Raw genomic sequence first — 13,100 nt, 5'->3', positions numbered from 1 at the left:
CCATGTGATATTATTTGTCCCTTATTAAATCAATATTGTTTTAAATTGCAAAAATTGGATCAAAAAATTTTCTTTCTCGCTTCGCTCGTAATATAATTGTTTTTTGTAATGTGATGTATGTAAATAATATGTTTTGTATATAATATATGTAATGAAAAAACTTTGAATACGTACATAATTTAGTGTTAGAATCTTGCATATGTATTTTCTTATTTTATGTCGCTTCATGTTGCATATGTGTAAAACATATGAAAGTTATACATGTTATATGTACAAACAAATATCTTCGGCATGCATTTATCATTCATTTTCTGCCATTCAAAAATACAGTTTGTGTGCTTGTTTTCAATTATTAGCTAATGTAAAATTCCTGGTGTTGAAAAAATATTTCAAATCGTTTGTTCCAAATAAATGCTTTAGCACAGACATCTACCTCCCTTTTGCGTAATTTATGAGGATAATAACGTATTTGATACTACTACTACTACTACCGCTAGTAATAATAATGCCATTATTAATGTCATTATTATTACTATTATTATTATTGGTACGTTTATCCTGGTACTTTCTCCCTCCAGATAAAAATTCGTGGTTGCGCCTCTGGCCTTACTTCCACACTCGCCTTCCGTATCATCACGTATGCAACTTTCAAAAACCTTTACACAATCGAAACTCAGTTTCTAAGTATTGCTTCATTGAATATTGAGTGCAAGATAAGATTTATTAGCTTTGAAGTTGAAACATCGTCCGCGAAAATAATACTTTGAACATCTCGTAGGTAGCGAACACTAATTAACAATTGCACTGTTACTTTACTTTATGTGCGTTTGTTGAGAAATTGTGCTGAAAATATAATGTACGACTTACAGGACAGGCGTTTCTCCCCTGCACATCCTTTCAATCTTCTCGTCAATCAATGAGAGGAGCTGTCATGTAAATAATGACCAAAGAAGCTATTCAATCAGGCCCGTAGCCAGGAATTCTTTGTAGGGGGGGGGAGCGAAGTCAATCCTAGAGGGGGCAAATTTTTAACATATTGTGTCGCATTGGCACATATTATGGTAGGGTACACAGAGGTACTTGCCCCCCTCCCCCAAAAGCTATAAGTAACAGAAAAGGGATGGTATCTTGAAACTGCAACGAACCAAAAAAAAAAAACTTCGAGCAACATCAAATAGCAATATTTCGATAATGACCTTTCCAGGTTGCCAAAGAATATAAAGTTTAACATAAATAGGCTAATAGGGACTGTACCTACTTGATATCGTAATTGATTGATTTGGCGTTTTAAGTCCACTTTGTGCACACTAAGGCTAATTGGGACTGGACCTACAGTTTAAAGTGGGATCCGAACCATTATGTGCCTTCACCCTACTTGATATTTACAGGTCGATAATGTTAATTGATGACTAACAACAGCTTTGGGCCTCTCTGCAGAACTGATTAAGGGAGCCCTTTATAAATCATGCTTCATAATGATTCCCTCTAGTTTCCAGTATGCAAGATTTTTTACGCACAAAGGAATCTATCGACAATCCAACAACACCATTGTGTTGTGTTGTACAAGCAAAATCGGATTAATTACATAATAATTGTTAGGATCTGCACTTTGATGAATTGTGGAAAAAATTGTAATACTTTTTTTGACCTTGCTAAAGCATTAAACCATGGGTTCCTTAGTCCACCACGGACTCTATTTCCTTCAAAGGGGAGACTCTTGTATCACTACAGACAATGTTTGCCTACTGGTTACGTTAACCATTTTGCAAAATATTGTGTGAATTGTATTATATTATAGTTGAAATACATGTTTCGACACCTGAAAAAAATAGGAATCCCTTGATTGACCAATGACTTCTTGGATTACAGTGTCATCATTAATATTTGATATTAAGTTTCATAGAAAGAAATTGTTTTAATAGGGCACAAATAATTTTACGGGGGCTCCCAGCGCCGACTCCCGCCGCCCCATATAGCTATGGCTCTCAACTTGGACTATAAGAATAGGAGAAATTGTGAGCGAAGCAAGCAAGCAAGATAATTTTACGAAATGTGTTTTTATTTGTATAAAATTTTAAATCGAAGGGTGCAATTGCCCCTCTGTGGCCCTTGCAAGTACCCTTGGCCGTCTCGAAGAAAAATGCAAAAAACACGTCCTCTCCGATGGCGCAGTGGTAACGTCATCGCCTTGAAATCAAGGGGTCCCGGGTTCGATACCCGGTGGAGGCACAAAGTGGTTCGGATCCCACTTTAAACTGTGGGTCCAGTCCCAATTAGCCTTACTGTGCATAAAGTGGACTTAAAATATCAAATCAATCCAAGGAACACGTAAAAACTAATCCCATCATGAGTATCCAATTGTCCTGCTATTCTTAGATTCTCCTAGTCTTGTTTCTTTACTTCAATATTTGCTTCCCCTAGAATGAACTTCCGTCGAAGGTCGGGAGGGGGGGGGGTATATGGCCCCTGCCCCCTGTGGTTTCAGCACTGTCTGTGAGTGTCTCTTCATCAATTTCACGTCATCATTCATTATTGCGATTATCTAGTAGTGGCAGAAAAGCAACGCTAAGTAACAAAAATCAAATATCCATTCCACTCCCTCCCTCTACCACATGAATCACTATTACCAAAAGGTAGACTTTTGAAACAAAAATTTAAGCAGTTCCAAGTTCATAGCAACACATCCAAGAAAAAACATGGGACCACATTCGGCACCATTAATACAAGACTACTCAAAATGTCACAACTGTTCTAGATACTGAAAATTGAGAAATCATTTCCCGAAGTCTGGATCTGGAAGAGAAATTAACCCCCCCCCCCCACCCAATCTTGCTAGAGTAACACATGATATAATTTTAAACATTAGTGAGGATTTCAGGTAGGGATGTGTTCTGTATTTTTCACAGGGGGCAAAGGAGGCTCTCAGGGGGGGCAATTGCCCCCCTGCCCCCCTCTAGCTACGGGCCTGTATTCAATGTAAAGCATACTTATCAAAGCAAGGACAATTTTATCAATGATTTTTGTATTATCAATATAATATGTTGTATACACATCTATTATATTATAATTTAAAGATATTGTACAAATATAATACTACTTTGCTGGCTTTAATTTATTTTATATCTGCTTTAAAAAGCCTCGTTGGTTCAGTCGGTAAATAATCTGACTGTCACGCTGAAGGCGAGGATTCTGTCCCCAGGGTGGTTGGTCTCGAGGGGGATTTTCTCAGCAACGTCCTTGCATGAAAACTGCTTTGAGGTTCACCAGGGGTCTAAAAAAATAGTATTTTGGGGGCCGGAACGTGATGCTAACACCACCTTCATAAATGACCGGGATTGTGAATCATAATCCCTAAATTCATTCATGGCATGTTACAACACGCAGAAGGTACTTTTGCTTTTAAAACTTAGTGCATATTTAGTCGCACACCGTGGGCGTTCGGTCTGAGACGTCATGGTTTGGGCTCTGGCTACGGAACGCGCAGGTTCGAGTCTTCTAGGAGAAGCGTAACAACTTTCCTTCTGAGGTTTCGGACTGTGTATGGGACCGGTGGGCACACAACATTGTGAAGAAATTGGAGAGCTACGAATGAGTAGCGTAATCCAGTCATGGAAACCATGGAAACTTAGAGAAATGACTGAGGGGATCGTCGTGCTGACCACACGTCACCTCGTAACAGGTTGGATGATCTCTCGCCTCGGCAGGTGGAAGTGAGGCCGGCAGTCGGTAGGTAGGCCTTAGCCCTGTATTAGTACACAGTTGAATACATGCCGCGAGAATACACATTATGAAATTTGTTTGACTCAACTCAAACATACTGCAGAAACTATTTCCATGTAGATTTAATAGCCGGCATCCGTGGCAGAGTGGTTAGCACATCGCGCTACGACGCCAAGGATCCCAGGTTCGAATCCCGGCCTGGGTATGGATGTTTGTGAGTGTCCATTCATCAATTTCATCATCATGACTCATCCTCATCTTCGCAATTAGCCAAAACTGGCAGAAAAGTGAAGTAAAATAAACCAAATAAAAAAATAGATTTAATATTTCATATTTGTGTTGCTTGATTGAATTGGTGTTTTAAGTCCGCTTTTTGCACAGAAAGGCTAATTTGGACTGGGCCTACAGTCTAAAGTGGGATCCTAACCACTATGTGCCTACACCGGGTATCAAACCCGGGACCCCTTGACTACAAGGCGACGGCGCTACCACTAGACCATCGTGGAGGCCATATTTGTGTTGCTTGACAAGACTTATTTTCTAATTGCGCACTCTATTATTAGTAAAACACATTTTATGTGTGTGTTGGATATGGTATGAGATTTAATTAGGAAAAGCGATGGATAATGTAATATTTATACAAAGTAAATTAACGCATTATGTTCTTACAACAAATGTAACTATTACAGAATAGGAAGCCAGTGACGAAATTAGCCGTAAGTTTTTTTTTTAATTCCTCGCAGTAGTAAATACTGTTACAAATAAAATCGAGAAATTTAGATCCTCAACTTAGGTGGATAAGAGACCAAATTATAATTCTCAGCTTGCATTTACCTCCGATTATTAGAAGTATCATTCGACCGAAAAGCAATCTCTGACTGTTGGCTGATAAATGCGACGTGCCTAAAATACAGGAAAACGTAACAGCATAATCGTTCCATTATTTTTGTTTTGTATTTGTATTGCTTTTGTTTTATTTCAAGTATAATTTACCCCTTGGCTAATCGCAAAGATGAAAATGAATGGTGAGTAGATGAAATGGATGATCACAAATCCATGTGGATCACAAACAGTACAGAGTACTACACAGATTGTTGGCCCACATGCCAGAACCTAGTAAGCCCGCAAGATTGAAGTTCCTAGGATATATTACCTGGAAGAAATATTGCTATTTGAATGTTTCCCGAAAATACACCATTTATACAATAGCCATTATCTAATTCATTCGCCGGCTCGGTAGCCGAGGGCGTTAAGTGGTCGACTTTCGATTTCGCCTCCGAAGTTCCCGGTTCAAGTCCCAGCATGGGCATAGGTTTTCTCTGCGAGTCAGGCACGTATCCAGGAATTCCTTTCGTGGTGGGCTAAACACCATATTTTTAAGGGGTATATATAGAACCTCACAATTGTATGTTTAAGGCCAATGGTGGCAATTGGGTTCAAAACGGGAGTGGGGGGGGGGGGGGGTGCAAGAAAAGTTTACTTTGTATGCAAGGGTTAGCATAAAGAGGTCATAGTGTGAAGGCAAAAAAATGGGGAGCAACTATCCCCAAAATCGTCGCCACTGTTCAAGGCTGCCAAATTATTCAGAACGTGAAATCGGAACATTTTTTACCACTCAACTCCTCTGTTTCCATGCATTAACATTGTGTGCTGGAACCATCTCAGTATGTGTGTTTGCCCATTTCTTATCATCAGACATCAAAACATCTATGGCGTCTTCGAGTGTTTTTTACGAAGCTGTTACACACGCACGGGATGGACAATCCACTCGACAACGCGAGACTCAAACTGTGGGCTGAGAACTGGACGCAGAAATTTCTCGAATATTTCTCTCTGATTCGAGCCTGAACACCACTACTGTGTCTTGTCCTCCCATGTTTACAGTTCTTATAAAAGCTGAAACCCACCAAATTATTCATATTGAGGCCTAAGCACTCGCAAGTGTTCATAAATTGATTGTCACAACTTCCGCAGTCTTGTCGTATATTGGCACAAAACAGAGTAAGTCTTCTCGAATACAGTTCGAAACAATTAATTCACAATGAAAACCCTTCCGATCCCAACACATCTAGTGTTTCTTCTCCCAATATGATTAAATGCTTACTCATTTATCTCCAGTGACGTGCCCAAGGGAAGGTTGGTGAGGTCATAACCAAATTTGACCAAGTATTCCTTAAAATAAAGAACTTCAAAGAGAGGAAAAGATGGCAAAATGAGGACTGACCACCAAAAATAGTATGCATAACCCTCCTCTTCTAAAATTCTGGGAAAATTTGGTCCGGGCACAACTAACTCATCACTCAAAACTTTGATTTTCAGTTGATCTGTGCAGCTTATTTCTTTTTTAATTAACCGCTCCAATACCCGTTACTGATTAAATATTCACTTTAGAGAGAGACCTTCGATCTCTTCAGCCCTCGACCCGAACTAGCACTACACTGAGGCTCCGGAAATTCCGCTGTCGTTAATGTCTTCTGGTTTGGACCCGAACTGGAACTAGTAGTAGACTTCGTTACTTTACGGTATTTAGTCCTTTTCATCTTCGAATCACTAGATCTTATAAAGCCACCAATGGACACTGACTGTACACTAATCGACAGTATGAACTGTCATACTTACCTTTGAATACTCATTAACCGATTCTGTTGTACAGATCAACTTGGAAATTGAAGCCGCGTATTTTAACCTCATTATATTCTAGAACGTTCCACAGATAAAACGATTCGTTAATGTTGCCAGTAGTTCGACTCCTTCTCTTATTCAAGAACGTTCCCTCTCGCGCTTTCCAGAGATTAAAAAAATATAATGAATCGTCCTACGTGTGGCGCTACGTTTACAGCTTCCAAATGCTGACAAGTCTTTGCATAGTGTTGCGACAACACCGAAAGCGCAAGAAAAGTTTTAATGCAATATTATCAACAACAGGGTTATAGAACATTCTCCGTGTTGCCTTGGTAAGTATATCTCTCCTTATATATTATCGGCACACTATTTTAGAAAACAAGAACCTAATTTTGCCGGACCCTGTGGCTGAGTGGTTAGCACATCGCGCTGCGACGCCAAGGGTCCCGGGTTCGAATCCCACTCGGCCATGGTTGTGTGTGAATGTCCATTTATCATTTTCATCATTTCATCACTCATTCCCATCTTCGTAAATTAGCTAAGAGGAACAAAACGCGAAGTAAAATAAAATAAATCAAATCCCAAAAAAAAAAAAAAAAAAAAAAAATTATGTAGTGTAAACTGAAAAAATTAAGGGGGGCTCCAGCCCCCTGATCCCACCTTGGGTGCGCACTATTAACAATAACATGGTTCTAGAACATTCTGTGTCTTGGCTCGAAAATTATTTATCTCAAATTATCATCACATTATTTAAGAAGCCATGAACGTAATTTTATGTAGCGTAATTTCCTGAATGGGGTGCTGGAGACCCCTGATTCCCACCTTGGATACGTGCTTGACTCGATAATTATTCCTCTCCTTAAATTATCGTCACATTATTTTATTTCCGACCACAAGAAACCAAATACCTCATTTTATCTATTGTAAACAGAAAACTTTTTGGGGGGTTCGAGCCCCCTAAGCTCCCCCTTGGATACGTGCCTGCTACGAGTGTCCCTTCATCAATTTAAACTAATCATCACTCATCCTGTTCGTCGCGATTAGCCAAAAGTGGAAGAAGACGATAAATAACAAAAACAAATTTATCCTCATCGTGGCGATCAACTGGAGAATGTTAAAAGTAGCGTAAAAATATTAAAGGGAAATTCCAGGACATTCAGTAAAAAGACATATCAGAATATGCCCGGACAAGAACTTTCCTTAGAATGAGACATTTAAAATAAATGCAATAGGTTAGCTGGAAAGAAAAGCCGGCAGTGGACTACAGCCTGCAGGGACAAGATATCACGCAAAAAATAAACTATGCATTGTTTTGGAATAAATGTATTCTTCTATCGCGTATTTGATCTCTTGCTGTCAAATCAAATTAACAGCTTTGGTGTATAATATCAAAAGATGCATGAAAACACAGCGTTTCATGGGCCATCTGCTACATTCTACGCATAGCTTTCAACCGCTCGTGTCCGCTTGGTGACGTCACAAGCTCTAGCCAATAACGTGCAAGTCGCGGAGTGGCCCCCCCTGGAGTTGACCTTTGTATATACACCTTGAAGCCAATGCAAATGTACACAATTTCAATAAATTTAATTATAAATTTGAATGTATCATATCTTTCTTGTCTGAAAGAACACATATGATTGAATATATTTGTTTTTCATATTGCCAGTCAAAAATAACTGTTATGACTAAATTGTTATAAATATTGCACAAATGTAGAACTTTGAACTTAGCCTAACCTTTTTGAAATGTTGTTATGACAATGTATTATTTATATTGTCATAAGGCAAGTATTTTGTCATCGGAAATAAGTATTAAATACAATTTTAAAACAAGGGTAAGTAGTTACCAGACACCATCGAGTGGAAGTCAATAACTTAGAACAAAGAAAAATGAAATTGTGGTGATCCTGACAGTAGTAACCCAAGGCTGTGGCAAAATTATTTGAAGAGTGTAAAGTACATTCAGAACTGATCATTATGAGGGGGAGGGGGTAAATGCACTTCATCTATAATGTAGCGTATCACAATTCACACCTTCATGCAAAGAGTTGTGGGAGGCAGCATTTTTATGTCAGCCTAAGGGCAGAGATACATAAAATCTAGCCCTTGGGAGGCACATGATTTTATCTCAAAAAATTAATAAACAAAGAAAATATTTTTCTATGGAACATATTTTTTAAAGGGAGTTTTGTTATTACACTTAACTTATACACCATTTATATATGTACAATACACACACATACACATTCAGTTATATAATACCCCATGGTCTTATATAATACCCAAAAACTTAAGATGTAGGCAATTAGGATAAAAATTAGAATTCTTTAGATTCTTTCTTTGTCACTGAGATTTCCATAAAAACATTTGCATGTATTAACGTATATTATTGTTTCAGGTCACTTATAAAGAGCATTCTCATGACTGCCTGTGATCTCTCAGCCCAAACCAAGCCATTTAATATTGCTAGAAGAATAACAGAAGATGTTTACGAGGAATTCCATAATCAGGTATCATGCGTAGCATTTATGTAAGAAACAGCATAACTCACAGAACACAAAATATTCTAATGCTATAAAATATGAAGTACTTTTTTACCATAATTATTCTTACTGCACTCCAGAATATTTTCCTGCATGTTTTTTTTTCTCTGAATGGATCCTGATTTTCTGCCATTTTTTAAGGATCCGTTACTGTTTGAACTGGAACATGACAGCATCAGATGAAACTGGATGCTTCTGTTATTGACCAAGTTCTTGTCTCAAAACTGCAGCAAAATAGTAATGGTAAAGGTATATCTTAAAACAAATATTTAAGGAGATGAGTTATAGCTTCAGATTTATTTCAATTCTGCCAAGATGCAGGCAAGTATTGAATAAAAATGTATTTCTCCTCACGTCACAGCTGTAAGTGGATCTATTATCAAGCTCATTAAAAATATAATGAACAAATGTGTTTTAACCTTTTTTTAATGGTATTTCTTACGGAGAACGGAAATGCTCTCACTTTTAAGTTTTTTACTAATCACAGCAATTTTTAGCCATTTTTCACAAAGTCCAGTTCTTCAACCTTTCTTCTTTCTATCATCCAGCAAGTAGTATACATTTGGTAATAAAAAGAATGGAACAAGTTATTTCAAAACAACTTTTCTTTCTCTAAAACAGTGGTTCTCCAACTGCAGAGTCCTTTTCACCCAAAGATGAGGCCACAGAGCCCCAACCCTTTTTTTTCCTATGCCCGTCAGAGCAAAAATGTATTTTGACAGCCAATGAGAATTCAGGAATTACATTTCTGAGAAGTATTGGTACACTTTTAGTGTTTCTGATGCTCTAGTAAAAATAAAAATTAATTATTTCATAATATGGTATCAAATAAAATACTCTTACAACTGCATGGTAAGTATTAATTACTGACCTCAATGTGATGAGTGTGCTCGTTTCTTCTCCTAACAAAGTTCTTTCACATCTGGCTCTAGGGAGGAAAATTGCACTCTCATGACTGGCTCTGCATCCAATCTGTTGGAGATACTTTGATGTTGTGATAATTGGGGAATTATATCTTGGTACTACACCAAAATTCACTAAATGGTAGTTTTATCAAGCATGGCCTTTCCAGAAATGAGAGAAGGCAGATGAATGAGATTTTCATATTCACGTGCAGTCAAACTGTGAGGCTCGTCTTTAACTGCAAACAAATCTATTACCCATGCACATCTTTCGAGAATCTCGTGTATTGCATTTGGATGTACTTCAAGAGTGCACCATTTACGTTTTGCAGGTGCAAAGTGAATTCTTCAAAAACCTTGTCAGATTCACTGAAGCTTACTTCGAGTCCTTCCAGGAAGTCCTTAACTTGACCTAGCTTGAAAACATTCAGCTCAGAACTGCACGTTCCTCTTGAAAGCCTGAATTTTCTCAGATGCTGTAAAAATAGTAGCAAGCTTTCCTTGCAGATATAGGTTAAAATCATTCATTCCTGTGAATATGTCAGCTAATGCCTTTAGTATTTCTCTACATAGGCAGCTATGGCATTGAAGCACATCATACCAGGACATGGGTGTCGGGAAGGGGGGGGGGTCGAATGGGTTGGTGGACCCCCCCCCCCTGGAAATTGACATCATTCATTTAAAGATACAAGAAAGCTGAAAGTTTGTTACTCTTATTGTTAAGAACAGAAATAAAGTTTTTAGTTAGTATTCGAACAGAATAGAATACAATAATCAAAGTAAGAATGCATTGGATTGAAAACATTGAGTGAAAAATACAGGAACATTCTACCATTTCATCCAAAGAACAAATGGTTACAGTTTTCGAAATTCTAATAATTACAGTTGTAGGTGAGAGGCCACACAACAAAATTTATGAAAAACAATCTCCCTAACATTTAAAGCCTCTTCTTGAACGAGACGTGCAAAAGTTAATCAAAATGCATTTCATATATTAACTGCATAAAATGCAAAAGAAATAATGGAGAATGGTTGTGTTGGTATTGATTCGATTGGTGGATCGAGTCTCCCTATTTATATAATAATAATAATTATGATTATTATTATTATTTCGAATAAAATTATTTTTGTTTTATAATATTTATTATTGTATAACAACATTTATAACTGTGATAACAATACTTATTATTTTTCTACTATTCAACTTTATTCATTTTCCCGACCCTCCCAACAAAAATTTCTGGCGACGCCCATGTACCAGGAGACAAGTTATACCCTTGTCATACACTGCTGCCACCAGAATAGGCACAGGTGGCATCCAAGGCTGCCTGTTACGAGTCAGTTGTGTGTAGGGTGTCCATAATATTTTGACCCAAAAACAGGACATCCCAAGGAAATCAGTGTGCCCCATTCCTTCATAAAAAATCAGTTAGGCCTAATTATAAAATTATTATTATTAATGTATTGCTATTATTTATTAAAAGGTGGATCGCATTATTGATACATCATAAACAATAAATGAAATATGATCTTCCGCTGTCAAAAGTTTATTATTATAATCTTGGTATAATTTACATAACATTTCTCATCCTTTCTGATCAACCTTCGATGTTAGTCCTATGCTAAAGTTGAGTAATGCCAGAAGTATTTATCAAAAGAATCAATCTTTTTGAGAGCAACTTTATTTTTCATCAATCGTTTACAAATCTCCCTGAAAACCTTGCCCCACATATCACACACAAAACTCTAGATTTCTCTTTTGAATTTGTGTCAAGATGCAAGAACTTTAAATTCTTGTTGCAATTCCGTAAAGAAACTGCATGCTTATTTTGCTCTACAAATAACGGAACACATACAAAACAATGCATCTTTTTTTAGCATTAAATGTGTCTGAAATTTAGACTGGGTTTTCAAGGTAACTCCTAGATTTTTATAAAATGGGACAAATAGTGGGTTTTTAATAATATGGATGGGATGACCGGGACATGCCTCTGAAACGGGACGTATGGTCATCCTAGTTGTGCATGATCTTTGCATGCATCACAGTAGTGGTTGTGTACGTGTTTCTGTGGGCTGTCAAGATGAACCAGAAAATCGAGAATTCTGCTAACTGTGAAATTAGAGCTGTTGTTGTTCAGTTTTTGCACACTAGAAAAACTTCTGAAATTATTCTTCAAATCATGGAGATTATGGTGATAAAGTTATATTTTCTGGATGCACCTCATATATTATGTAATATGTTCCTAGCAAACTTGAATAGAATATTTCCATATATGTGTATGTAAAAATCTAGGCAACAGACAATGCAAATCTGTCTCATTCAGTCCTGTTCTTTAGGAAGGAAACTGTACCGATCCACTTTATGCAACCAAATTGGTACTGACATAGTAAAATAACATTGTCTCTTCTAATAGAAAGTAGGATGCTCAGTGGCAAATTTTTTCAGGGAGATCGTGAGAAAGAGCAAGGCTTGTGTCCTGTTCCAATGATGGACAGGGAGAAGAGAGACATGATACCAGATGATCAAGTCACTTTCCTATCTGTTGTGTGCCTTCCGTGCGCTAGGCTACTAGGAGACATTCTTCCAAACACAGCACCTCTGGAAAATGGTTGTATGTGAGTGTACAGTATAAAATTGTATTATTTTGAGCTAGGTACATACTAGCTGATGTTCTTGGAAAAAAGAAGTGCTATTTCTACCTCAATCATAATTAAAATTGTGTTTAGAAATATATCTAAAAGAATCACAATTTTCTCCATTTTGCTTTGGACATTATCGATATAATAGCTTTGACAGGAAAACTCAGGCTAAGCTAATGTCTTGTACCATCAAACATGAACAAATGTATTATTTTAATTTCTCATATGACTGCTTTTGTTAGCATAACTTGGTCACAAACAGATGATTGAATGATCTTTTCTTCACAGGTCAAAACATATTTAGGGGAAACGCATAGAATCTCTTGCATTTGCATTTGTGTTATTTTAAGTTGATTTTCTATCACTTTTGACTAATTACAATGACGACGATGCATGATGATTAGATAAAAATGATGAAGGGACACTCATGCCCAGGCGAGGCAAAATCAAAATTCTACCACTTAACATATTCAGTCACCAATAAGACATCTGGACTTTCTTCCTTTGTGTTATTGAAAAAAGTTTGGTAAAACGATATGTTAAAATATTACTGAATATAGCCCAAACTTTATTAGGAATATCAAAAGTAGTTTCCCATTTTTTTGTATAAAAGTGTTATTAGTAGAGGCACATATTTTTGGTAAATAAAAAAGCAATATTTTGGTACAAAAACA

The 13,100-nt window shown here is 37.2% G+C and overlaps 1 protein-coding gene across 1 annotated transcript in view; it reads left to right on the top strand.

Annotated features, from left to right (window-relative positions):
• The window catches only part of LOC145988756 (cAMP and cAMP-inhibited cGMP 3',5'-cyclic phosphodiesterase 10A-like), a 57,178-nt gene that overhangs the window by 37,273 nt on the left and 6,805 nt on the right, over positions 1–13,100 (top strand). Inside the window, exons 14-15 of the mRNA XM_083123915.1 lie at positions 8,740–8,851; positions 12,233–12,402. Of these exons, the coding sequence (XP_082980041.1) occupies positions 8,740–8,851; positions 12,233–12,402 (282 nt within the window). The remainder of the gene's footprint in view (positions 1–8,739; positions 8,852–12,232; positions 12,403–13,100) is intronic.

This window comes from Lepisma saccharinum, chromosome 6 (assembly GCF_977018435.1).
Source record: "Lepisma saccharinum chromosome 6, izLepSacc3.1, whole genome shotgun sequence".
Lineage (NCBI taxonomy): Eukaryota > Metazoa > Arthropoda > Insecta > Zygentoma > Lepismatidae > Lepisma > Lepisma saccharinum.
This window is presented reverse-complemented; position numbering and strand designations above follow the sequence as displayed.